Source organism: Erinaceus europaeus, chromosome 10 (assembly GCF_950295315.1).
Source record: "Erinaceus europaeus chromosome 10, mEriEur2.1, whole genome shotgun sequence".
In the NCBI taxonomy this organism is placed as follows: Eukaryota; Metazoa; Chordata; class Mammalia; order Eulipotyphla; family Erinaceidae; genus Erinaceus; species Erinaceus europaeus.
In genome coordinates, this window is record NC_080171.1 from 105,542,681 (window position 1) to 105,570,045 (window position 27,365).

Here is a 27,365-nt window from a genome sequence, read left to right on the forward strand (position 1 = left end):
GCTGTGAAACTTCAGCCCTGCCTGGGGAACACAGTATTTTGTTTTATTTTATTTTATTTTATTTTATTTTATTTTATTTTATTTTATTTTATTTTATTTTATTTTATTTTATTTTACTTTAATCTATTTTACTTTATTTTATTTTATTTATAACACAAAGCTTTTACGTATTTATTGCTTAGTCAGGAAATAGGAATAGATCATACAAATAAAGGCCAAGTGGGCCTAAAGTCAAGTGTTCAAATAACAGTGATGCTTCTATTTTTTTAATTTACTATAAGGTTTTAGCAGGTGGGAGTCGGGTGTTAGGGCAGCCGGTTAAGCACACGAGGCGCGAAGCACAAGGACCTACGTAAGAATCCTGGTTTGAGCCCCCAAGTCCCCACCTGCAGAGGAGTCGCTTCACAGGTGGTGAAGCAGGTCTGCAGGTGTCTTTCTTTCTCTCCCCCTCTGTCTTCCCCTACTCTCTCCATTTCTCTGTCCTAACAGCAACGACATCAATTAACAAAAACAATAATTACAATAACAATTTAAAAAGGGCGGGAGTGGGGCAGTAGCACCGCGGGTTAAGTGCAGGTGGCATAAAGCACAAGAACCGGCGTAATGATCCCGGTTCGAGACCCCAGCTCCCCACCTGCAGGGGAGTCGCTTCACAGATGGTGTAGCAGGTCTGCAGGTATCTATCTTTCTCCCTCTCCCCCGGTCTCCCCCTCCTCTTTCTATTTCTTTCTGTCCTATCCAACAATGACGACAACAATAATAACTACAACAATAAAACAGCAAGGGTAACAAAAGGGAATAAATAAATAAGTAAATAAAAAAAGATATTAGCAGGTGGAGGCAGGGTGGTGGCATACCCAGTTAAGTGCACATAGTACACACCTGCTCCCCACCAGCAGGAAGGAAGATTCACAAGCTGCAAAGCAGCTCTGCAGGTGTTTATCTTTCTCCCCCTTTTTATCTTCCCCTTCTCTCTTAACTTCTCTCTATCCTGTGCAATAAAATGGGGAGGAAAAAAAAAAAAGGCCGCCAGAAGCAGTGGATTCATAGGGCTGAGCCCCAGCAATAATCCTGGAGACAAAAACCAAACAAAGAACAACAACAAAAAACCCCAAGATATTAGCAGGCTACCACAGCATCAATATGTGTACATCTTATGGGACCCCTTGTAGACCCAGCACTGCTCTTCTCCAGTGCTTCCTCATGGAGATGTACCAGTTTTCATAGAATCCACCAGAGGGATGGGATGGTTCTGCTTTTCTTTCTTGGCCAGAAATCACTTAATTCTTAAAGTGTTGTGAGAAAGACATGGTGATGACCAGTTAATACACTCAACACAATGCTGGAGAAGAGAAAGTGGGGGATGCAATATTAAACACCTCCTGCACAAAGCATAGACTGAGCAGGGGCCCAGGAAGGAATATTTAGATATTAGAGCACAAAGAAAATATTCTTTAAAAGTCCTCCTTGCCCTTGGCTAATAGAGAAGCATTAGTCCTCACACTGAAGGGATTCCAAGGATGTGAGAAGATGCAGGATACCAAAGGTGCCAGACTGCATCTCTCCACCGGTGCCCTGTGGGATCTGACCCTCTTAGTCAGTGCTCCAGCCCCTTTTCCTGCGCTCTGGGGATCTCTGTGAAGGGGACTACTTTGTGTCCTTTAGCAGAGATGAAGGGTTGGGACTTGACTGAGCACCGGCACAGGCATTTCCTTGGTACTTGGGGAGCAGGTCTGAAGATAGAGGGTGCTAGCGGTGCCAGTGCCAGCACCCCACTCACTCCTGCATTGTGGGGGACCTGCTGCCCAGCAGGGTTCTGCACTTGTGCAGATCTGGTGAAGAATGGTGCCTCTCTGGGGATCTGGATAAAGGGATGTACGTTGAGGGAATGCATCTGCAGGGCCAGAGACAGGAAAACTGTTACCTGTCCCCCACCTGCTATTTCACTTGATGTTATTTCATTTGTTCTGTCTCTGCTCATCAGATGTGAACTCTGTCCATCTGAGTTCAGCACAGGGTCCTGCTGAAACCTTTCACAATACAAGTATTTATAAAATAACTCTTGCTGGGTGTTGGGCAGTAGTTCAGCGGGTTAAGCTCATGTGGTGCAAAGCACAAGGACCGGTGTAAGGATCCCAGTTCAAGGCCCTGGCTCCCCACCTGCAGGGGAGTCGCTTCACAAGTGGTGAAGCAGGTCTGCAGGTGTCTGTCTTTCTCTCCCTCTGTCTTCCCCTCCTCTCTCCATTTCTCTTTCCTATCCAACAACGATGAAACCAATAACAACAATGAAACAACAAGGGCAACAAAAGGGAATATATAAATATTAAAAAAAAATTTTTTAAATGACTCTTACTACCATCCAGCCATTCTGTGTTGGGATGATGACTCTCAGCTTTTCTTGGCCTCCCATCTTGGCTTCTGAGGCCACATGGCCTTCCTCATGTCTTTGTTCAGTTTTCCTGTGCCTTTCTCTTCTAAGGACACTTGTCACCGGATTAGCACCTGTCAGGTTGTGCCGTGGGAGAGAGAAGAGACCAGGAACTCGTGGCAGAGTGGGAACACAAATCTTTATTCACATGGACGCTACAGAATCCCGTGTGAGCACAGTGGGTTTAGGCGACATGGAGCTAGCAAAATGGCCGCCTTTCACTATGCACGCCAGCCCTTCTCCAGGTCGGGACATAGAAGAGAAAAAGAGAGAGAGCAGAAATAGGAGTGACTTTTATAGGAGAATTCTGGAAGTGGCAAGTCGGGACAGAATCAGCTAGGAAAGGGGGTGAAGTAAACAAGGCACTCTGGGAAGGTAGACAGCTTCCATAGCAATGGTTGCTATAGTGTTTTTAGCTCACAGAAATGGGCAATACCCTGAGGGGGTAATGTGGTTGAGGAGGAGTCATTTTTAAAACAAGGCAAAAAATTGATATGTAAATAATAATACTCGCATGGAAATATGGTGGTTTGTGGGTCCTGCCTAACTCAACCACATCTGTACAATATCCCAACAAGCACCCAGGTGGATAATTTGGGGAGACTCCCTTTGTCAAATGTTTTAACTGAATCATATATGCAAAGACCTACTTCCCAGTCACAATCATGTTTACAGGGTCAGGGATCTTAGAGGCCACCAATTAGTGCACTACACTTCCTTGGCCTGCTTTTTCTTCTCTTGTATGGCATGTAGCTTGCTATGTGTGAGAATGCATATTTATTATGTCCCCTTATTTTTTATATTCTCAAGTTTTTTTAAATATATATATATACTTATTTATTATTGAATCAAACGCGTTCTTATTGGTCAACTGGCGATACAGCATCAGGCAGATGTTATCTGCCTACAAGAAACACATATAGCAGTCAATGAAGCTGCTCGATTCACCATCAGTGGATTCGATTTAATATGCTATAATCTCCATCCTAAACACGGCCGCGCCATCTACGCCAAATTGTGTCTTGCGGACGTTTACCACACGGTCTCTTCGACCTTCTACAACTCCATTACTATTGGAACTATTCAGCTCGTCAACGTATATAAGCCTCCCAGTGCCTCATGGGATAATGAGGTCCTGCCTAGCCCGAATCACCCAGCCGTTTAACGTTGGTGACTTTAATAGTCACCACTAAGACTGGGGATATTCCTCCACTTGTGCTGACGGCTCTATCTTAGCCGACTGGGCTTCAGCGAATGACCTCTCCCTATTATACGATCCCAAACAGCCAGGCTCTTTGCACAGTGCTAGATGGAATAAAGACTCATCACCCAACCTGTGCTGGATTAGCACAGTCAACGGCCAAGCCTTTCCCGCTATGAGACAAGTTCTCAAGATCTTCCCGCACAGTCATCACCGCCCAGCTATCATCCACATTGGTCTCCAGCTCCCACTGATTCTGTGCTCGGAGAAACTAAGATGGAACTTTCGGAAAGCAAACTGGCGTCTGTTCAGTGATCTTACCAACAAATCTATTCCTGCAATTCAAATTAACTCTATCCCCTCTGAAGATTCCTACAGGCGCTTCCGCCAAGCCATCTTCAAAGCAGCTTCCCAAGCCATTCCTCGTGGGAGACGTGCTAACTATACGCCTTGTCTTGATGCTGAATGCGAGCAACTACTAAAGCAGTATGATGAGTCGGGCAACCCAGATGTGGCTGACCATCTCATTGCCTCCCTGGATGCAGCACGCCAAGCCCGCTGGCAACAACTCACGGAAAGTCTGAACTTCACCCACTCAAGTAGGAAGGCCTGGAAGCTTCTTCACAGACTGGGTGCTGGTAGCCAACCCCCTCCCGTCTCCCATCCTCCCGTATCTCCAAACTCAGTGGCCAGTCACCTAACTCAAGTTGGACGTGCTAAGATCGACCCAGTCTGGAAAAGAGAAATTTCCCATGAGTGGTCATCCCACTTCCAGTTATCTTGTCCATCTCCAAAACTCTCTCCCTTTACACTGTCTGAACTGGAAGACGCTTTGAAGAGGGTTAAACCGGGAACAGCTGCTGGCTATGATAACATCACCCCAGAACTCATTCTTAACCTGGGTCCCGCGGCAAAGAAGTGGCTCGCTTCATTCCTGTCCCACATCTTGGAATCTGAGTCTATGCCCAAAGTTTGGTGTCGTGCGAAGATTATAGCGGTTTTGAAACCAAAGAAAGACCCAACACTGGCAGCCAGCTATAGACCAATTTCTCTCCTCTCCGTGTGTTACAAACTCCTTGAGAGGCTGCTTCTGTCACGTATTTCTCATCTTACAGAGAAATTCCTATCACCCGCCCAAGCTGGTTTCCACCCAGGAAGATCTACCTGCGAACAAGCCCTGGCCCTCTCAACTTACATTGAAAATGGATTCCAGAAGAATTTAAAGACGGGTGCTGTCTTTGTTGATCTCACAGCAGCCTATGACACGGTCTGGCACCGTGGTCTCCTAGTCAAGATCTCAAGATGCCTGCCTCCATGGGTGGCCAACACTATATCGTTTCTTCTCCAAAACAGAAGATTCCGGGTGCATCTGGGTGACAAGTCTAGCAGATGGAGACTTGTCTCAAGTGGCCTCCCCCAGGGCTCTGTTCTGGCTCCTACGCTATTTAATATTTACATCAATGACCTCCCAGAAACTTCTTCAAGGAAGTTCATCTACGCCGATGACATCTGCTGTGCAACTCAGGCATCCAAGTTCGACATCCTCGAGGAAACACTCACGAAAGACATGTCTCTGATATCTGATTACTGTAAAAAATGGCAACTAATTCCTAGCACTGCAAAAAACGGTATCATCTGTTTTCCATCTACACCATGCCTCGGCCTCGCGTGAGCTTAATGTGCAGCTTGGCGATGCGAGAATCCGGCATGAAGCCCAGCCAGTCTATCTTGGCGTTACTCTCGATCGCACTCTGTCATTTCACAAACATCTCATAAAAACTGCAGCAAAGGTGGGCGCGAGGAATAACATCATTGCAAGACTGGCCAGCTCCTCATGGGGCGCGAGCGCTTCCACACTACGATCATCCTCTCTGGCATTATGCTATTCCACTGCAGAATACTGTGCCCCAGTATGGTTCCGTAGCCCCCATGTACACTTGGTCGATTCCAATTTATATTCCTCCATGAGGATAATTTCTGGAACCATCTGTTCCACCCCGGTTCCATGGCTGCCAGTTCTTAGCAACATCGCCCCGCCAGATATCCGTCGGGAGGCAGCATCATCTAAGTTAATTTCCCACGTCTACACTCGACCGGACCTGCCAATATACGCGGATATCTTCGCCCACCCTGTCCAACGCTTGATGTCTCGTCATCCAATCTGGTCCCCTACACCTACACTGAACTTCTCTGTTCCAGACTCTTGGAAACAGAGTTGGCAGTCAGCTGAGGTAAAGAACAAACACCTCATCACAGACCCCTGCAAGCGTCAACCCGGCTTTGACCTAGCACGTTATGATTGGGCCTTCCTCAATCGCTATCGAACAGGCCATGGCCAGTGCGCCGCTATGTTCCATTGCTGGGGAGCCAGAGACGACCCGAACTGCCGCTGCGGCTACAGACAGACTATGACCCACATAGTCAACGACTGCCACCTCTCCAGATTCAAAGGAGGTCTCGAAACTTTACATCAGGCTCAACCTGACGCTGTTGACTGGCTACGGAAGAAGGGAAAACGCTAGAAGAAGAATTGAATCAAGACAGAGAAATTGAGAGGATAGGGGGACATAGAGATGGAGAGAGACAGAGAGACACCTGTGGCATTGCTTCATCATTTGTGAAGCTTTCCTTCTGCAGGTGGGTACCAGGGCTTGAACCTAGGTTCTTGCACATGGCAATGTGTGCGCTTAACAAGATGTGGCACCACCTGGCCCCTTTATGTCTCCTTAGGAAGAAGGCATCTACATCCTGGCACATGGTGGAGAGACAATATATTTTTGTCAAATTAATGATGAAATAAATGTCTTTTCAGTATCTGACAACATGGAGTTCCTGTTCTGTACTCCAATACAGAAGTAATCTGTCTCACTTTGATGATGAGAGCTTCGAATGTCTCGCCACCCAGCCCTATTACCCTCCTGCTTCTCACACATGTCACATAATATAAAACATTTAAGCAGCTATCAATCTTCAAATCACATACATCAGTGTCTATGTTGAGGGAGAAGGTACCACTCAGAAAACTGGAGTGGTTACAGGTGTGGCTTAGAAAGGTGGGGGTGGGGGACCAGGTGGTGTCACACCTGGTTGAGGGCACACGTTACAGTGCACAAGGACCCAGGTTCAAGCCCCTGGTCCCCACCTGCAGGGGGAAAGCTTCACAAGTGATGAAGCAGGGCTGCAGCTATCTCTCATTCTCCCCCTCTACTTCCTCCTCCCCTCTCAATTTCTCTCTGCCTCTATCCAGCACTAAATAAATAAAAATATAATTTATAAAAAGAAAGGTGGAGGCAGGGGCTGGGTAGTGGTGCACCTGGTTGAGTGCACAAAGACCTGGGTTCAAGCCCCCAGTCCCAACCTGCAGGGGGGAAGCTTTGCGAGTGGTGAAGCAGTGTTCCCTAAGTGTACTTATACTCTTATACTTAGAAGTGTACTTATACTCTCTGTCTCTCTCCCTCTCTATCCCCCTACCCACTCAATTTATGACTGTCTCTATCCAATAAATAAAGATAATTTTAAAAGAAGAAAGGTGGAGGTGTGATCTGGGTTTTATAAAGTTGGACTTCTTGACCTCTCACTATCTGCTTGGATCACCATGTAAGTGTCCTCTCTCCTTCTCTCCCTCATGCCCTAATATGTGAATGTTCTCTAATAAAAAGTTTAACGTAGGGGGTCGGGTGGGAGCGCAACCAAGGACCAGCGTAATGATCCCAGTTCCATCCCCGCGGCTCCCCATCTGCAGGGGAGTTGCTTCACAGGTGAAGCAGGTCTGCAGGTGTCTATCTTTCTCTCCCCCTCTCTGTCTTCCCCTCCTCTCTCCATTTCTCTCTGCCCTATCCAACAACAAGACATCAATAACAACCACTGCCTGGTCCTTTCAACTCTTGCTTACAATGGTGCTCGGGATTGGATCTGGGATCTCAGAGCCTGAGGCATGAAAGTCTTTTTAAGTAGCCATTATGGTCTTCCCTGACCCAAACATTCCCTCATTGGGGATCAATTACTTTTTTTTTTTTTTTAACAAGAGTACTGGTTAGCTTTTCTTTATGGTGGTGCTAGAGATTGAACCTGAAAGCTCAGAGCTTCAAGCAAGAAAATCATTTGCATGACCATTAGCTGTCACCCCAGCCTGGGGGGAGGGTGTCCGGCGGCCGTTAGCACAGCCGGTTAAGCACACATGGCGCACAAGGATCCGTGCAAGGGTCCAGGTTTGAGTCCTGGCTCCCCACCTGCAGGGAAGTTGCTTCACAGGTGGTGAAGCAGGTCTGCGGGTGCCTGTCTTTCTCTCCCTGTTTTCCCCTCCTCTCTCCATTTCTCTCTGTCCTATCCAACAACGACTACATAAACAACAACAATAACTACAACAATAAAACAAGGACAACAAAAGGGAAAATAAATTAAATTAAAAAAAAAAAGTAAATGGTCACAGCACTGCCCTACATCAAAGTGCCCTATGTCCCCATCATCTACAGGACCCACACCATCCTTTGGGGCTCCACCCCCTTACATCTGTCTCTCTGGTAACTTCAGTTCGGTGATCAGAACCTCCGGGGTTATCTTTGGGTTGCTTTTGCTTATGTCTTTCAGGTGGGGAAAGGACAAGCTTTTTAGTATCTGTCTGGCCTAAGTCAACCTCTGACTCCCCTCTCCACCAATTTTGCTCCCCATTTTTTCACACACACGGTTTTAAAATAATTTTTGTTATTAATAGTTTGTTACAAGACTGTAAGATTACAACACACCAACAACCAAAGTTCTGTATCCTCACCCTCTGATCTCTCGAAGATAACCACCATAGTTCTCATAAGTCTTAACAGTTTGCTTGCTTCTGTTTTCTTTGGATTTTTTTTTTTCTGGCAAGTTCATGTAAATCAGATCTCTAGATTCAACCTATGAGTGAAACCATCTGGTAGTTGTATTGATCTCTTTACTTATTTCGCTAAACATAATCACACCCAGTTCCATCTATTTTGTCCCAAAGGACGCACTATCATCTTATTTAATCGCAGAGTAATATTCCATGGAATATATATCCCCTAACTTCTCTAGACAGTCATCTGATGATGGGCATCTAGGCTGCTTCCACTCTGGCTATTGTCTCACTCTCCTTAGCAAAACCCCTCCACCCACGTTCTCTTCTCTCACCCAAGCTCCAGTCTTCAATAGCTTCCTTCTAGGAAGCCTCCCCTCAGGTTCTAAGTGATGCCCAACATAAATAGGTGTAGACTTGGTACTCCGACCAGACTTGGTTACTGAGGGCCCTTCAGGGTTTCCGTGTGTAGACGTAGGGTACTTAAATCCCCTTGGGGAGCGGGCTAGCGGAAGTAGGATTGGAGCGGGGACAAATTTTCAAAGGTACTCGGTTCAGTAAATCAATTCCTTTGTGTGTTGGGAGGCGGGGACCTTCCGTGCAAAAAGTAGACCGGAAGTTATCATTGGACCCGCTCTCAAATCGCCGTGATTGGGTGCGACGAAGGGGTGGAGACTCAGCCTAGATATGCGTTTTTATTGGCTGAAATCTTTGGCGCCGGACGACAGGGCGGAACTTTAGCTTCCTTCTGAATCATTGGCTAAAAACCTCTGCTTGCCTCTAGAGTTCTTACTAGCTAAAATCGAGGACTAGGCGGTGTCTTAAAAGTCTCCACGTCCCTCGCTAGGCCCTTACACTGCCCCTCAGGCTACCGCACTTCAAGTAAATTCAAAATTGAGGTCCAGGTGGTCGTCATCCCAGAAGTTGTGGGGGTTTCTCCTCGGAAGACCGCAGGGCGCCCCGTGAGTTAACCAGCGGTGAGAAGGCCCGGAACGTTTGTTACCCACTGAGGCCAGGCCTCGGAGAACCCGCAGAGGAAGGGACCGCGCGGCCCAGCCAGACGGGCGGAGATGGCGGGGGAGTCGGCAGTCGCGCAGCCTGTGGAGCTGCGGCGTGAGAAGCAGCTGGTGTGCGTGGAGTACCCTGGTGCGGTGCGCGACGTGCCCAGGATGCTGTCGACGCTGGGCGGCGAGGAGAGCATCTCCCGGGTGAGGAGCGGGGTGTCCTCAGGACCCCAAGGGAAGGGCACGTTCCAGGGACAAGGGCCCGAGGGGCGGGCAAAGTGGTTTCCTTGGCAACGCAGCTGGAGGCGGGCTTGGAGCTGCAGGAGCTTAGCCTTGGTCGCGACCTGTTTTAAATTTAACTTTTATTTGATTTATCTTATTTATTGGGTAGAGAAAGAGAAATCGAAAGGGAAGGGGAAGGAAGAGAGAGGGAAAGAGACAGAGACTCCTGCAGCCCTGTTTCACTCGCAAAGCTTTCCCACTGCAGGTGGGGACTGGGGCTCGAACCCGGATCTTTTAGCACTGTAACATGTACTCTTAACCAGGTGCAATATTACCTGGCCCCGAAACTTTTTTTAAATTTCTTTTTCTTTTCCTTCCCTGTAGCCAAGGGAAACAGACCGTGGAGCAAGGGGTGGGGAGTGCCGTTTCCATCCCATTCTCAGCTAAGCCCTGCTAGTTCACCCCCAAGGCTGCACTTCCTCTTTTCTTACTTGGAGAAGAGAAGTTAGGCACTTGAGATTGATATTAGGGCTGAAGGTCAGAACCACTGACATTTTGTTCTCTGCCATCTGACCTTCTGGCCCCCTTATTAAAGTCTATCCTCACCAGAGTCTCTACCTTTAAAGGGGTTGGCCTTGTACGCATGTTGCAGTGAAACTGCAGCACAAAAATGACAAATCTGCTTTTTAAAAAAGAATAAATTTTACCGGAGCGCTGCTCAGTTCTGGCTTATGGTGGTTTGGAGGATTGAACCTCAGACTTAGGAGCCTCAGGCTTGATGGTCCCTTTTGCATAACCAATCTACCCCTGCTATGCTATTTAACCATCACAAATGGAGGAGCTGGGTGGAGTTCTTAGCTTATGCCAGGCTCTGTGTGAGTGCTTTACATGTTCCAGTTCTCAGAAGGTCCTTTTGAGAAACCTTCCTGACCTAAGTAATGACCTTTAGCAATTAACATGTGCGTCTTCAGCCTGGAAATTCTAGTCTGAAGTTGAATTTTAGTGCATTGTTAGCTTTCTTGAGTCTCTTGTTCACTCCTGTGGTCTTAACATCCAAGTGAGTTTCCTGATTTGAAAATATTTGGCAAAGAGCCTAAAGATAGATGGTTCCGTAGGTAAACTGGTAGACTTCACCGTGCACAAGGCTCTGGATTTGATCCCCAGCCCTACATGGGAACAACATGGATAGCACCAGGGGGAGTTCCATGGATGGTGGAGTCTCGTTTTTCCTAGTCTCTCAAAAACAAAACAGAATCTTACATTACCAAAGTATTTGTGAGATGCAAGAGTAAGTCCTCACAATAAAGTACAGTAGTGAGTTAGATGATATTATTTCCATTAGAAATTTTTATTGTCTTTATTTATTGGATAAAGTCAGAAATTGAGAGAGAAGGGGGAGACAGAGAGGAAGAGAGATAGAGATACTTACCTGGCAGAGGAAATATGATCAAGAGACAGAGAGACACCTGCAGCACTGCTTGATCACTTACAAAGCTTTCCCCCTGCAGCTGGGGATGGGGAACTTGAACCTGGGTCCTTGTGCATTGCAACATGTGTGCTCAACCAGGTATGCCACCACCTGGCCCCCTTATTCCCATTTTTTCAGTTAAGAACACTAAGGATGGTTGGGCCAAATAAACTCTTATGTTGTGCATTTGGGATTATTACTTATGCATGCCTCTACTCTGAAGTCCAAGCTCATAATTGCTATTTCTCCAGTCTCTGGATATTCAGAAACTCTGGACTAGTCATAAGCACAGCCTGCCAATAGAGATCCAGTCAGTTAAGTTTTATTTGATTTATTGATTTATTTATTTATTTTTATGAAAGAGGAGGAGGAGAGAAACAACATCATTCCTGTACATGTGATGCAAACTCAAAGCCTCATTCTTGAGAGTCCAGCACTTTATCAGCTGTGTCACCTCCCGGGCTAACAAGTTTGTTTTTTGTTTGTTTTTATCCTGAAGTAGTCATTTTACAGTGACAGTGACAAGACCTTACTCTCACTAGCCATAGGGATATTTATTTATTTATTTTTAAAATATTTATTTATTCCCTTTTGTTGCCCTTGTTTTATTGTTATAGTTATTATTGTTGTTCTTTATGTCGTCGTTGTTGGATAGGACAGAGAGAAATAAAGAGAGGAGGGGAAGACAGAGAGGGAAAGAAAGATAGACAACTGCAGACTTGCTTCACCACCTGTTAAGCGACTCCCCTGCAGGTGGGGAGCTGGGGGCTCGAACCGGGATCCTTACGCTGGTCCTTGCACTTTGTGCCATGTGCGCTTAACCTGCTGTGCTACCGCCCAACTCCCAATTCATTTATTTTTTTATTACCAGAGCACTGTTCAGCTTTGGCTTTTGGTGGTGCAGGGGATTGAACCTGGGACTTTGGAGCCTCAGGCATGAGAGTCTGTTTGCATAACCATTGTGCTATCTACCTCTACGGGAAGAGCTTCTGTATATTCATTCTATCATGCTTGTTGGGCATCTCCTTTATGCAAGGTCTGTATCTGTACCTCCCCAGCCTGTCATTTACAGAAATGGCTTTATGAGAAAGGGTTCCTGAGGATCCAGATTGAGATTATATATATTATTTATGTGTATACGTACGTATGTCATCACCGTCAGGTATTTGTTGAGGAAGAAGCAGCTCCCTGCTGGCTGCTTGAATTGGTGGTCACTGCTCACCGTCTCCTTTGACCTCACCACAGGTCTATGCGGATCCTTCCAAGAGGCTGGAACTGTACTTCCGGCCTAAGGACCCCTACTGCCACCCCGTGTGTGCCAACCGCTTCAGTACCAGCAGTCTGTTGCTCCGGATCAGGAAGAAGACCTCGCAGAGGGGGGTGGTAGGGCCCAGAGCCCAGCCCAAGATCACATTTGACATGGAGATCCTTGGAGTGGTCTCCACTATTTACAAATTTCAAGGTATCTGTGAAATGTTTTCTTACTGCATCTGGTTGTTTTCAGGACCTATGTACCATATGCCTGCTGGGCATGCATGTATGGGCTGTCAACACAGTGAAGTGGGCCCAGTCTGCCCAGGCAGAACTTCTGCCCAAGAGGCACCTCTAGCCCCTCAGCCTATTAGCCTATAAACCATGTACTCACTGCTACTCAGGCTTCTGCAGTCTTAAGCTAGAATCCTATGAGAACTCACCTTTTAATTTTTATTTATTTATTTTTTATTTTTTTAATATTTATTTATTTTCCCTTTTGTTGCCCTTATTTTTTTACTGTTGTTGTAGTTATTATTGTTGTTGTTGTTGATGTCGTCGTTGTTAGATAGGACAGAGAGAAATGGAGAGAGGAGGGGAAGACAGAGGGGGAGAGAAAGATAGACACCTGCAGACCTGCTTCACCGCTTGTGAAGCGACTCCCCTGCAGGTGGGGATCTGGGGGCTCGAACTGGGACCCTAATGCCAGTCCTTGCACTTTGCGCCATGTGCGCTTAACCCGCTGCACTACCGCCCACTCCCCAAGAACTCACCTTTTTAAATCTGCTTTGTGTAATAAAAAAAAAAAGAGGTATCAAGAGGCATTTTATTTTTTTATATTTATTTATTTTCCCTTTTTTTGCCCTATTTTTAAATTTATTGTTGTAGTTGTTGTTGTTATTGATGTCGTCATTGTTGGATAGGACAGAGAGAAATAGAGGAGGGGAAGATAGAGGTGGGGAGAGACACACCTGCAGACCTGCTTCACCACCTGTGAAGCGACACCCTTGCAAGTGGGGAGCTGGGGGCTTGAATTGGGATCCTTATGCCGGTCCTTGCACTTAACCCACTGCACTACCACCCAACTCCTAAGGCATTTTATTTTAAATTATCTTTAAAATGAAATGATAGAGACTGCCAGAAATCAAGAGAGACACCTGCAGATCTGCTCACCACTTGGCAAGGCTTTCCCCCTGCAGGTGGGGACCGGGGACTTGAACCCAGGTCCTTGTGCATTGTAACAGGTGCACCACCACCTGGCCCCTGGCATTTTATTTTTGACTTTCAGTGTTTTAGAATATTCTCTTCATCTAGACTACAGTTTGTCTTACCTTGGAAGCCTTCCCAGGTCACCACAACCCCATGCAACCTCATGGTTCTTTAAACTCTTAGTAGACTAGATGAGTCCTGTGGACTTCTCAATCAAATTTCTACCAGCTGGAAACAGAAAGGCAGTGGTGGGAAGGGGAAGTAAGAATGGGGACTTTTGGACTTGTTTCCTGAGCCTTGCTTTTTTTTTTTTTTTTTTTTTTGGCAGAGGGGTGGATGGCTTGACTTTTCTGTTTTGATCATCTGTTTTTTTGTTCTGGGTCCCTGAGAACTGTGGGCCCCTGTGAAGATTCAGGGAGAGAACACCCATTAAAGGACTGAGCCAGCCTCATAGGAAACGCTTGGTGAATGAAAAATCTTAGAAATGTCTGTGGTAGGGGCCAGGGGGTGGTACACTTGCACACACATTACAGTGCACAAGAACCCAGTCTCAAGCCCCTGGTCCCCACCTGCAGGAGTAAAGGTTCACAGGTGATGAAGCAGGGTTGCAGGTGTCTCAGTCTCTTGCTCTCATATGTCCTCCTCCCCTCTCAATTTTTCTCTGTCTCTGTCCAATAATTTTTTTTTCTTTGCCTCCAGGGTTATTGCTGGGGCTCGGTGTCTACACTACGAATCCACTGCTCCTGGCAGCCATTTTTCCCTCTTTTTTTAAATAAATTCTTTTTTTTTTAAAATTTTTTTATATTTATTTTCCTTTTTGTTGCCCTTGTAACATTGCTGTGGTTATTGATGTCTTTGTTGTTGGATAGGACAGAGAGAAATGGAGAGAGGAGGGGAAGACGGGGAGAGAAAGACAGACACCTGTAGACCTGCTTCACCAGCTGTGAAGTGACTCCCCTGCAGGTGGGGAGCCAGGGGCTAGAACCGGGATCCTTACGCTGGTCCTTGTGCTTTGTGCCACATTCGCTTAACCCACTGCACCACTGCCCGACTCCCCCTCCCTTTTTTTTTTAAAGATTTTATTTTTTTACTAATGAGAAAGATAGGAGAGAGAAAGAACCAGACATGACTCTGGCACATGTGCTGCCAGGGATCGAACTCAGGACCTCATGCTTGAGAGTCCAAAGCTTTATCACTACGCCACCTCCCGGACCACCCTTTTTATTTGGCCCTTGTTGTTTTCATTATTATTATCACTGCTGTTGTTATTGATGTTGTTGGATAGGACAGAGAGAAATCAAGAGAGGGGGAGAGAAAGATAGACACCTGCAGACCTGCTTCACTGCTTGTGAAGTGACCCCCCTGCAGGAGGGGAACTAGGGGCTTGAACCAGGATCCTTGAGCTGGTCCTTGCACTTTGCGCCATGTGCGTTTAACTCGGTGCACTACCACCTGGCCCCCAATAAAAATATTAAAAGAAGGAGAAAGAAACGTCTCTGGTTGCTGCTGTGTTGGTGGAATAGACCTGGAGAATATAAAAATTGAAAAAGGAGGAGTCGGGCAGTAGCGCAGGTGGTTAACCGCATGTGACACAAGGCGCAATGACCAGCATAAGGATCCCGGGCTTCTGTCTTCCCCTGGTCTCATTTCTCTCTGTCCTATCCAACAACGACGACATCAATCACAACAGTAATAACTACAACAATAAAACAACAAGGGCAACAAAATGGAATAAATAGATATTTTTAAAAGTTGGAAAAGGAAGAGAAGGAGTGAGAAGGAGGAAAGAGAGAAGGGGAAAAGTGAAAAGAAAATGAAATAGTACTAGAATCCCACGGTGGGCATTGTAAATGTTAATCATTTAGATAAAGCATGATTTTCCAATTATTCACTTTGTAGTTTTACCTGAGTCAGCACCTGGCCAGTCAGTACATCTCTTGGGCAGGCAGCAGCTTCGTTTAAGAGCTAGTTAGAAGGGTATGAGCTCAGAGCCCTCATTAGCAAAACCCCAAGTGAGTCCTTTGTACTTTAGACGGCAGCACTGAACTAGACTTTACCCTCGCATGATCTGGCCACATCACCCCCTCCTCCTGAATCACACTTACTTAGTGACTTGGAGTGCACTGAGCCAGTTCGGAACAGCGCTGTTCCAGCTGCACCACTACTGCCTCACACGTATAGCTCCTCTGTACCCCTGGCCCCAAAGTGATGTGGGCATTGGTACACAGTGTTTCCAGTTCCTGAGCAAGTATAACGGGGTGTCTGCCATCTGTTCACCTCTCTTCCCAGGCATGTCTGACTTCCAGTACTTGGCCATGCACACGGAACCAGGTGGCAAGCACATGTCAATGTACAACAAAGTGCTCATGCTTAAGCCGGAGAAGGAGAACTTCTTTCAACAAAACCTGCCACTCTTCATCCCCCCGCCCATCTTTTCTAGGCTAGATACCCCAGTGGACTACTATTACCGACCAGAGACCCAGCACCGGTAAGACCTCTGCCGCCCCCCACTGAAGAGTTGGGTTCAGAGTGTTGTCCGATGGCCAGAGATATTGGGCCCTGGGCTTAACTCAGCCTCTCACAAGATGGTGGCCTCAAACTCAAAATCTGTCTTGAAAATGGGGTAACAATGATACCTGTCCAATATAAGTATCAGAAGTAGATCTTGGGATCTCACCAGGTTCTCAGAGTAGGGCCAAAGACAGAACAAACCCTTGGTGAATGGTCACCTTGCACTCATTTATTAACATGAAGAGATGAGATTTCCCCCCCCCCCTTTTTTTTTTTTTAATCAGCTGAACTCTGGTTTAAGGTGGTGCTAAGGATTGAATCTGAAACATTTGGTGCCTCAGGCATGAGTCTTTTTGCATAACCATTATGCAAAACCACTATTCTCCTGGCCAGAAATGGGGTTTCTTTTTTTTTGTAAAAGTCAAATTTGAAAATACCAACTTGAAGGAGTCAGGCTGTAGCACAGCGGGTTAAGCGCAGGTGGCGCTAAGCTCAAGGACCGGCGTCAGGATCCCGGTTCGAGCCCCCGGCTCCCCACCTGCAGGCAGGTCCCTTCACAGGCGGTGAAGCAGGTCTGCAGGTGTCTGTCTTTCTCTCCCCCGCTCTGTCTTCCCCTCCTCTCTCCATTTCTCTCTGTCCTATCCAACAACAACGACGTCAATAATAACTACAACAATAAAACAACAAGGGCAACAAAAGGGAATAAATAAATAAAATTAAATTTAAAAAAAAAGAGAAAATACCAACTTGAGGGAGTCGGGCAGTAGAGCAGCGAGTTACACGCAGGTGGCGCAAAGCACAAGGACCAGCATAAGGATCCTGGTTTGAGACCCCGGCTCCCCACCTGCATGGGAGTTGCTTTACAGGTGGTGAAGCAGGTCTGCAGTTGACTTTCTTTCTCCCTCTGTCTTCCCCTCCTCTCTCCATTTCTCTCTGTCCTATCCAACAACGATGACACCAATAATAATTACAACAATGTTAAACAACAAGGGCAACAAAGGGGAATAAATAAATATATAAAAAAAAAACTTAAAAAAAGAAAAGAAAATACTAACTTCAGGTTAATAATACCTCTACTTCTGGTTATTCTGGTCCCTGTGGAGAAACACTAAGCAACTGTTTTATTTCAACCCTAGTGATTTTTCTAGTGTTTTTGTCCCCCTTGTTTACAAATTTGTAAATTTGAGTGCCTTTCCGCAAAATTCCCTCTGGGCATCAGGGCTGTGACAGAGAACAGAAGAAACAAAATACTTAACCTTCAGGGAGTCCAGTTAAAATTTAAGGGCTGAGGAAATAACACAGTGGTCAGAAGGGAGTTGTTTCAGATACATCACCACTGTCATGTATAAGAATAATACAAATTTGTATTATTAAGTAATACAAATAATAAGATCTGGGGAGCAACACTTGACCCATCTTTGTAAATTAATATTCTTCTAAAAGATTGATGGCAGCAGGGACTGTCAAGCTGGTTATAGAGTACACTTTATTAGTGTTAGCAAAATCCTGCAGTTAGGGCAGGGTAGATAACGTGATGGTTATGCAGAGACCCTCATGTCTGAGGCTCCAAAGTCCCAGGTTCATTCACCTGCACCACCCTAAGCCAGAGCTGAGCAGAGCCAGTGCTCTGGTAAAAAAACAAGCAAGTCAACAACAACAAAATCCTGCAGTTAATGTGGCATACCTCCCAACTCAGAAGGTGCTTCACGCTTTCTTTATCCCCCCCGCTTTTTTGGCTTATTTATTTATTAATAATGAGAGAGGTGAAAATCAGAATATCATTCTGGCACGCTCAGTGCCCTGGATTAAACTCAGGACACCTCATGCTTGAGAGTCCAGTGCCTTACCCACTGTGCCACCTCTTGGGCCCTACTTTGCTTTTTCAAATTGCACACAAAAAGCAAAATATTTTTTATTAATTAATAATATTACTAATTAGAACACTACTCAGCTCTGGTTTATGGTGGCACTAGGGACTGAATCTAGGATCTTTGATGCCTCAGGTATAGTAGTCTTTTTTGCATTACCATTATATACCCCTCCCCCCTTGAACATCTTCAATTTTAACTGGTCTCCCTGGAGAGAGCTATTTTGCCTCTCCGTTCTCTGTCACAGCCTGAGTGCCCAGAGGGAACTTTCCTGAGAGTCTCTCAAAAGAATGTATTATGGATCTGGTGGTAGCGCAGTGGGTTAAATGCACGTGGTGCAAAGCACAAGGCACAAGGACCGGCGTAAGGATCCCAGTTCCAGCCTCCGGCTCCCCACCTGCAGGGGCATCACTTCACAGGTGGTGAAGCAGGTCTGCAGATGTCTCTCTTTCTCACCCCCTCTCTGTCTCCCCTCCTCTTTCCATTTCTCACTGACCTACCTAACAACGATAGCAATAACAACAACTACAATAAAAAAAAAAAAAAGGGCAACAAAAGGAAAAATAAATATATAAAAAATTAAAAATAAATAAAAAGAATGTATGGATCTAGCAAATGACGATTTTGGCATTTACATATGTCTAAATTAGTTTGACTGTTTCTAAGCGTTTTTGAAATATTTATTCAAGAGAGGAAGGGAAAAAAGCAGAATCAGACTATTACTCTTGCATCTTTCTAAGTAAGCATTTTATTCTTATGGTTATAAACAAAAAGCATAGAGAAGAAGCAAATAGCTTCCCCCCCCACCCCCTTCGCTGGCCCTGTCCTGTGGCAGCGTATGAGTCACTTCTCCGTCTTACGCGGCCAGCAGGCAGCTGTGTCCAAGCCTGGGGAAAGGGGGGAGGACTGGCTGCCTTTTGACCTACAGCCCTCTTCTTCCCCAAGTAGTTTATTCATTTTCCAGCTCATGAGAGGGGCCTGCCTTTTTTTCCCAGGGCTCTATTGACTTTGGTATTCTGCTGGCCTGCAAGGAGGGGCATGGCTGCTGCCTTATTGACACTTGCCTAATCCTGGAAGTTGGACCTCCCTCAAGCCAGATGGGCAGAGGAGGCACCATGGAAGGCTGGTCTGACAAGCTCCCTCTTCCTGTTCTAGTGGGTCTGTGCCCATAGGGATGAATGAAAATTAGTCCTGTGATGAATACTCTATTAAGGTTTATGATGGAGCTGTTGGGCTTCTTTATTCTCTCTTGCTTCAGTCTAAATGTAATGTTTCTGATGCCTGCAGGAGTTAACCACATTAAGTATCTGGCAGTCATTTCCCCAAATGTGTTCTTTCTAGCACTGAGATAGACACCAAACTTTACTGGCTCTATATCTCTTATTTTGAACCTCTCACTTCTGTTGTTGGGATCCCTCATTCCACAGGCTTTTAACTCCTTGGCCTTCTCTATCCCTTCTTTGTAAGATTGTTCTGAGTATTAAGTAACTGACTCAGGGAGCTAGGTGGTGGCTCATCCAGTAGGGGACATATGGCATTATGGTCCTCACCTGCAGGAGGGAAGCTTTGTGAGTGGTGGAGCAGTGCTGCCGACATCTCTCCTTGTCTCTATCTCTGTCACTCACTCTGAGGGGAGGAAAAAAAAAAGCCACTGAGAATGATGGGATTGTAGGCACTGAACCCCAGCAAGAACCCTGAAGGCAGAAAAATAAAAATAAAGTAACAAGACTTGTGCTGACTAGTTTTCTGTGTGGCTTCAGGGAAAGGCACATAGCCTGGGGAACATGGGCCACAGGCCTAGTGGGATCCCTGCCTTTCCCACTCAGGGTTGTACCCTAGGTCTTGAAGGTGCTCTGGCCCTCACCTGCTGCTTCTTCCCCCAGGGAAGGCTACAACAACCCTTCCACCTCAGGTGACAACCTGATCGGCTTGAGCAGGGCGCGGCGCCCCCACAATGCTGTCTTTGTCAACTTTGAGGATGAAGAGGTGCCGGCACAGCCACTAGAGGCCGCTGTGCATACTTGGAAGAGGATCTGCACCAACCCGGTAGACCAGAAGGCGGAGGAGGAACTGAGAAACGTGAGCCTGCCCTGCCAGCCCACAGGCCCCTTCACCCCACACTCCACATGTTTACTCAGCTGGCCTACCTGTGGCATTTTGCAGTTGGTCATACTTATTTTTTAAAGTTTGCATAGTAGCACATGGGAATTTTTCACCCTCAGATGTCTTATCTGAAAGTTAAGCCAGTATAAGCTCTGCATTCCCAAGGTTGGAAATACTTCTTAGAATTAAGTGGTCTTTTCAAAGTAGTGAACACTTAGTGCACTACCTAAAACCAACTTCAGCTTGGCTCTTGGACCAGACTGCTTTCATTTTATGTACTCAGTGGTTTCAACAAACCTTACAGAGCACCTGTGTGCCTGACTTTGTATTTTCTCTAAGTCATCAGATGATGACTTTGTCCTGGGAGGGGCTAGTGCCCAGGCTGGAAACTGTTCCAGGGAGGAGGAAGCAGCCTTCTGTCTCACCTTGAGCTCGTGGGTTCTAGGCACTCAGTTCCTTGTGTCCGGGTGGGCATGGGCAGTGGGTTCTCAATGCAGACCATGGTCTGACTTTCCCTTGTTGGGGTTGGCTGTTCTCTCAGAGGGTTTCTGTTTCCTAAGGAACCATATGTTTGTTTAGCAGTCACTGGGGAGGCTCTTTGTCCTTGCAGTTAGCCCAGTCCTAAAGATGAGTCAGAGCCCTCATACTTTGACCACACTAGTATGTTTCCTGTCCTCCTGGCATCATGATGTCTCACCCAGGCAGCCACCCTTGTTCATTGTCTGTAGCCCTGCTCTCCGCTGATACTCTCCAGAGGGTCAGCTCCCAGCTGGACTGCTAGGGAGTTGGGTGGGGTGGGTGGGCAGGTCAACTCCTTGGCCTTTTCTATCCCCTCTTTGTAGAATTGTTCTGAGTGTTAAGTAACTGACTCAGGGAGCTGGGTGGTGCTCATGTCAGCCTCTGTCTTCCTCTCTAGCTGTTTGAGATACGTCCTATCTGGTCACGTAACGCTGTCAAGGCCAACCTCAGCATCCACCCTGACAAGCTCAAGGTCTTACTGCCCTTCATGGCCTATTACATGGTGAGTGCACCCTGCTGCTTGTGTGGTCCTCCAAGTGTCACCCTGACACCAGGTATGACCTCAGAGACACCACACAGATGTGTCCCAGTCCTTCCAGAATGTCTTGTGACAACCCCTAAAAAGGCTCCCACAACCTCTTCAGTAACACAGTTTGGCCATTCAGATGATTTTAGAATTAAGGAGTGATTTCCTAACTTTTGTATGATGAAATTACATTTCTTACTGACCGCTTTTGAAGGACTTTCTAAGGACCAGGTGCTGAATTAGCACTCTCTACTTCCACCTGTTCTTTTCCCACGCTGTGGCCACTGTACAGGCTCCCTCTTACCTCTGAGGAGGAGCCCAGGCTCAGAGTCCTACAGTCAGCAAGTGGTGGAGCCACTTGGGGACCTAACCTGTCTGACCTCAAGTACCTGGGCCCCTAACCACAGTGCCTCTCTCATTCCACCTGTGCTGAGTGGCTATGGGGATAGATCCAACTTAGTTTAGACCAGGAGGGCATGTAGGTAGGGTATCACTGTTGAGGTTCACACAGGTGCCAGGAGAAGGGAGCCCATCTCCCAAAGCATCCCTCACAGAGCATTAGGAGGGGACCAGTGTTAGATGTGACCATGACAAACAGCAGAGAGACTTAATCCTCTTGGTCTTGGACTCCAGACTGAAGAACTTCCATCTGTCTTTTAGCATTAACCTTTTTTTTTTGCCTCCAGGTTTATTGCTGGGGCTCAGTGCTGGCACTACAAATAAGGATAGGACAGAGGGAAATTAAGAGAGATGGGGGAGATAGAGGGTGAGAGAGAGACACCTGCAAACCTGCTTTACTGCTTGTGAAGCTGTAGGGAGCGGGGCTTGAACCTGAAACCTTGCAGGGGTCCTTATGCTTAGTACTATGTGTGCTTAACTGGGTGCGCCACTGCCCAGCTCTTAGCATTAAGTTTCTCTCTCTCTTTTTTTTTTTTAATCAAGAAGCACTGCTCAGCTCTGGCTTATGGTGGTGCTGAGGATTGAACCTGGGACTCTGGAGCCTCAGGCATGAGAGTCTCTTTGCATAACCATTGTGCTATCTGCCCCCGCCCCCAGCATTAACTTTCTGGAAGTGAAAGATGTTAAAAGTACTATTTAGTGCCAGAGCATCCCATCCCTTTAGGATTATGGTAACATTTATCAAGCACTTACTGCACTATGCACATATCTGGGTATTAAATGGCTAAAGGATAATCTAATCCTCACAAAGGCTGGGAAAGAATGCTCACCTCCTCTTCATCTGACGGGAAGACCGAGACTTGGAAAGTGAACTATACACAGTGATAGCACATGGGGTTGGACTAGAATGGGGTTCCAGAGCTGGAGCCCCAACTCTTAGACTGCTCATTGCCTCAGGGTAGGATCACTCTATATCTGTGTGTCCCAGGAATTGGAGCTTGACCTTGACTCCTCCTCATACTCCTGTTCTGTCTCCAGATAACAGGTCCCTGGAGAAGCCTGTGGATTCGGTTTGGATATGACCCCCGAAAAGACCCGGCTGCCAAAATTTACCAAGTCCTTGATTTCCGAATTCGCTGTGGAATGAAATATGGTAAAAATTGCTAATACTTTTTCTTTGTCATAACTTTTCATTTTTAGTATTCTCTTTTGTAAGAAGAATATAGTTGGTGGGAGAATGAAAAAAACCTTTCCTTGGTGAGGTCTGTGTGCAGGGTGCAGAATGACTCAGAAATGAGAATTCAAGAGCCAGAGAGATAACTCATCAGGTAGGGTACATGCCTGGCCTTACACATAGTTCTAGCCCTGTCACAACATGGGAGGATACTCTAGTGCTGTGATAGCACTTCTTTTCATTCTGTCTGTCTGTCTGTCTGTCTGTCTCTCTCTCTCTCTCTTTCTCTCTGAGTGAATAAATGGCCAGAGTGATGAAATCATGCAGTGTGACATCCCAGATCTGCCGAGAAAGAAATGAGGAGTCAGCCCCACTGCTGACCTTTGGGGTACTGACCCTCAGTCTTTGCCTATTTGGTGGCTCCCCAGCTGTGTGGCTCTTGTATTACAGACCAGCTGTGAGTGTCTGTTCCTCCAGGATCAGTGTCACTATAGGAGCTTCTCTCACCCCATAAACCCTGGATCCCTTTCCTGGGAACTGGCCCTCATTGCCCCTGGTGCACCTGGAGTGCAGAGTCAGTGCTGTTTGCCAGGGAAGACTCAGCACCCATCCTTACCTGACGCACCGTCTTCTCTGCAGGTTATACCCCTGGTGACATGCCTGTCAAGGCTAAGCGTAGCACCTACCACTACAGCCTCCCCATCACTGTCAAGAAGACTTGTAAGTGCCATGGGCTGTCTCTGTGGGTCAGTACCAGTTTGATACTAGTGCATGACGCAGAGGAAGATGGGTATTAGGACAGCGGCACAGGAAGGGAGCTCCCTAGCTACCCTGAGCTCCACTGATCAATATGAGGGAGCAAGTGGGTCAGGAAAGTGAGGATGAGCAAACATGCTCCCACATCGCCCCTGTGTTCCAAAGCGCTGCTCCTGTCTCTTCACAGCCAGCCAGCTTGCCAACATGCATGACCTGAAGCAGGGCCTGGGCCCCTCAGGAACGGCTAACCCTCGGAAGTCAGTCTCCAACAAGTATAAGCTCAAGGTAGGTGCCGCCCCACCCCAGCAGATACCTGACTTGGGTTATGGAGAGAGGCAGCATTTGTGCAGGCCCTGCACATAGCACCCTTTGGGGAACCCCTGTCTGTAACACTGGTGGGAACTTTGTCTCAGTAGCTCTAATCTAGACTCTGTGGCACTGTTCCCACTGCCCAGAACAGATGCACACAGGAGTGAGTACCAGCATAGTGTGTGTGGAGGGCCACATGGCAAAGATGTGATGGCAGGTCTCAGGGATTCTCACCCCTGCAGTTCCAGGTGACCAGGCACGCCTGAGTAGGGAACCACAGCAGCCCAGCCGGGCTTCTCTGGGGATTGGCATAGCCTCACAGGCGCATGTTTGCACCCTGGAATTCCCTGCCTTCTAGCAGGAAGCTGAGAATGTAAGTGCTGAAGGGAGAGGAGGAGCACGACAGACACAGGTTGTCTTCTGGCACCATGAGTCTTCTCCTTCCTTATCGGTGAGGGCAGCCAAGTCACCCCTGAGTTCTTCTCCAAGATGCCTTTATGAGGGCTTATCTTGCATCTAGAATGACATGTCTGGGTAGGGAAGAGACATCATAGAGTCAGTGAACCCTGCTGGTGGACAGGGTTGAGGATGGCTCTTCGGCAGTCATGCAAGGTGGAGAGGGCAGACTGCAAGAAGGTGGGAAGGCAGAGTGTGGCTCCAGGCCATGAATTCTTGGCTTGCCATGCAGGTGACTTATAGTCCCAATGGTCAAGGGAGGGCCTGGCCACTTCAGCAGCCCCTCCTTAACCTATGGCACATTGGAGTCAATATTCTTCATGATTTCTTCTTCCTTCCTGGCTGTCTACTCCACCTGTATCTAGGGAGCAGAGAGAGGCCAGCCCTTTGAAAAGGCCTCTGGAGGGACGGGGTCGGGGGTAGGGGTGGGCACAGTGTGGGGTTTTTTGATACTGCCTGATGCCAAGAGAAAATGCACCGCCCTTTCCATTTTGCTTCCTTTTATTTATCTTCCTCCTTTCTTTCTTCCTTCCTCCCTCCCCTGCCTCTTTTCCTTCTTCCTTTTCTTTCTTTTTAAAAAAATTTTATTATCTTTATTTATTTATTAGATAGAGACAGCCAGAAACCTAGAGGGAATGGGAGATAGAGAGGGGAAGAGACAGAGAGATACCTGCAGCTCTACCTCACTACTCATGAGCCTTCGCCTCTGTAGGTGTGGACCAGGGGCTTGCACGTAGGTCCTTGCACACTGTTGCGTGTGCACTTAACCAGGTGTGCCACTGCCTGGCCCCCTTCCTTACTTTCACCAGAGCACTGCTCAACTCTGGCTTATGGTGGTGCAGGGGATTAAGCCTGGGTAGGATCTCAGAGCCTTGGGCATGACAGTCTAGTTGCATAAACATTGTGCTATCTCCCCCACCCTTGCCTCCTTTCCTTAGGACTCGGTCTACATCTTCCGGGGTGATACCTTGCCTCCATATCGACAGATGTTTTACCAGTTGTGTGACTTGAATGTGGAAGAGTACGTACATAGGGGAACCCCAGAGGCTGGGGTAGAAGTGGAGGACTTGGGATCTGTGCTAAGCAATTGCCTGGGACCAGTGTGTCCCTTGCAGCTCTTCTGTGTTGTGTTATCTTCAGTCTCTCAGGGAGAAGACTCCTAGTTGGGAGATTGCTCTGGGTCTTCAAATTGTTTCTGGTATCCAGTGGCTACATCATTGAGTAGCTGCTATTCTTGTAAAAGGCACAGGGATATGCCCCATCTCCATTGCCTGCATGGGTTCATTACAGGTCCCCAGTTCGCCACATCAGCGGAACTCTTAACTCTCAAATTTTCTGCCCTGACCCCAGGCTGCAGATGATCGTTCATCGCAATGATGGGACCGAGAGCCTCTGCACAGAGCGGGATGGGTGGTGTCTCCCCAAGACTGGCAATGAGCTGCGCAACACCATGTCCCTCATGATCCGGCAGACCCTCCGCTCCAAGAGGCCTGGTGAGAATCACTTGGGGTGAAGGAGGTTCAGACACCTTGCGTCCCACTCTAGGGATAGAACAAATGCCCCTAATGGACCTGTTTCTGAGAGATCCAGCTGGGATCGCTTGACCCCTTGATCCTTGTGTGGGGGTAGGGCAACCTGTTTGCTAGAGCTCATCTAGGAGCTGTTCCCCCTGGCCTGCCCACTGAGCTCCCTGGGAATAGTGGAGGTGGGGAACTGCAGAGGAAAGGCATTGCCACTCTAGGCCCCTGCTTCATGCCTTTGTACCATCCCACAGCTCCACCTGCAGCTGGGTGAATTCTGCCTATTGTCTGGGACCAAGCAACCCAGGTACACCACCAACTGGTCCCTTACTATGTTAGAAATCAGGGCAGAGAACCCTGCCCACTTTCTCCTAGGTGTGGGGACTGGAGTTCCAGGCCCAGCCACAACCCCACTAATCTGTCAAGAACAGGGATTCTTAGCCTCATTTGGGATAGCCTTTTCTCTGATTCTGATGAGACTATGAATTCTCTCCTTGGAGAAAGGCACCCACATTCTGTTTTTCCATAAAGGTCATCCAAAGCTCGGTTGGGGAAGTGATTTTTAAAACTTTTGGTGCCAGTTTTCCCCTGAATGCATGTGAAATCAGTCCTCCACACCCATGCTTCCCCAAGCAGCCTCTCTAGAGTTTGAGCCCGCACACGGTGATTATAAACAGCCTCCCAGGAACCCTAAAACCTGTTTGTGGTTGACACACATCTTCTTCCTTTTCCCCAGCCCTTTTTAGTCCGACCAAAGCTGATAGTGAAAAGGAACAGCTGGCCTACGAGTCTGGGGAAGATGAGGAAGATGATGAAGAGGAGGAAGAGGACTTTAAGCCATCGGATGGAAGTGAGAATGAGATGGAGACAGAGATTCTGGACTACGTGTGATGTGACCTTTGGCTCCAGTGACACTGACATCTCGTTTAATGAGAGAGCTAGCACAAGCCAGGGCTGCCAGTTCTACCCATACACCCTTTGGGGGCCCCCCGAAGAACATTGGGACTTGACACTGAGTGCAGCTGTCCCTATTCCTGCCTGTGACTTCCTGTCTGGTGCTGGTTAGGGAGCTTGGTGCTATTTCTGCACAGCCAGGAGCCACCCCAGTGTCCGTGACCCAGCACCTCACTCAGACCAGAAAAGGTGAAGCTGGGATGGAAGACAGTTTTAGGATCCCGGACAGTGACTAGAGAGTGCCGGAGGCTGACCTTGGGATTGAATCCCATCTGTTTTACATTGGTGAAGACCAGGTCCAGTAGGCCTGTCATTAAAGACGTTGATTCCATGATGTCTTGGTGTTTCAGTGACAATTTCTTATTGCTTTAGGATTTGCGCTCTAGCTATACTTTCATTTGTTCCTTCAGAGACCTTAGGAGCAGTGTTTGGAACCTCAGAAAGACCTCATGCCCATTTTCAGGCAGCTAGGGTAAAAAGTGGCCAGAAGTGACCTCAGACCTCCAATGTCAGAGGGTCCTGCAGCCTTGTGCTTATCCCTTGCTGCTCAAATAAAGACTCAAGAAATTCCAACAGGGAAATGCCCTATTGTCATGGCAGGTGGTTTACTGGGAGAGTTCCAGTGCTACCATGTGTGAGGACCACTTGGAAATGCTTACAAGTGGGAAGTTTCACAG

The 27,365-nt window shown here is 47.2% G+C and overlaps 1 protein-coding gene across 1 annotated transcript; it reads left to right on the top strand.

Annotated features, from left to right (window-relative positions):
• The first annotated feature begins 9,226 nt into the window (after window positions 1-9,226).
• On the top strand, window positions 9,227-27,024 carry GTF3C5 (general transcription factor IIIC subunit 5). The gene is made up of 11 exons (XM_016190304.2): window positions 9,227-9,647; window positions 12,379-12,595; window positions 15,883-16,081; window positions 19,856-20,051; window positions 20,992-21,096; window positions 22,558-22,672; window positions 23,333-23,413; window positions 23,637-23,734; window positions 25,153-25,235; window positions 25,565-25,707; window positions 26,471-27,024. The coding sequence occupies exons 1-11, from the start codon at window positions 9,510-9,512 to the stop codon at window positions 26,623-26,625; spliced, it is 1,530 nt and encodes a 509-aa protein (XP_016045790.1). The 5' UTR covers window positions 9,227-9,509; the 3' UTR covers window positions 26,626-27,024.
• The last annotated feature ends 341 nt before the right edge of the window (window positions 27,025-27,365 follow it).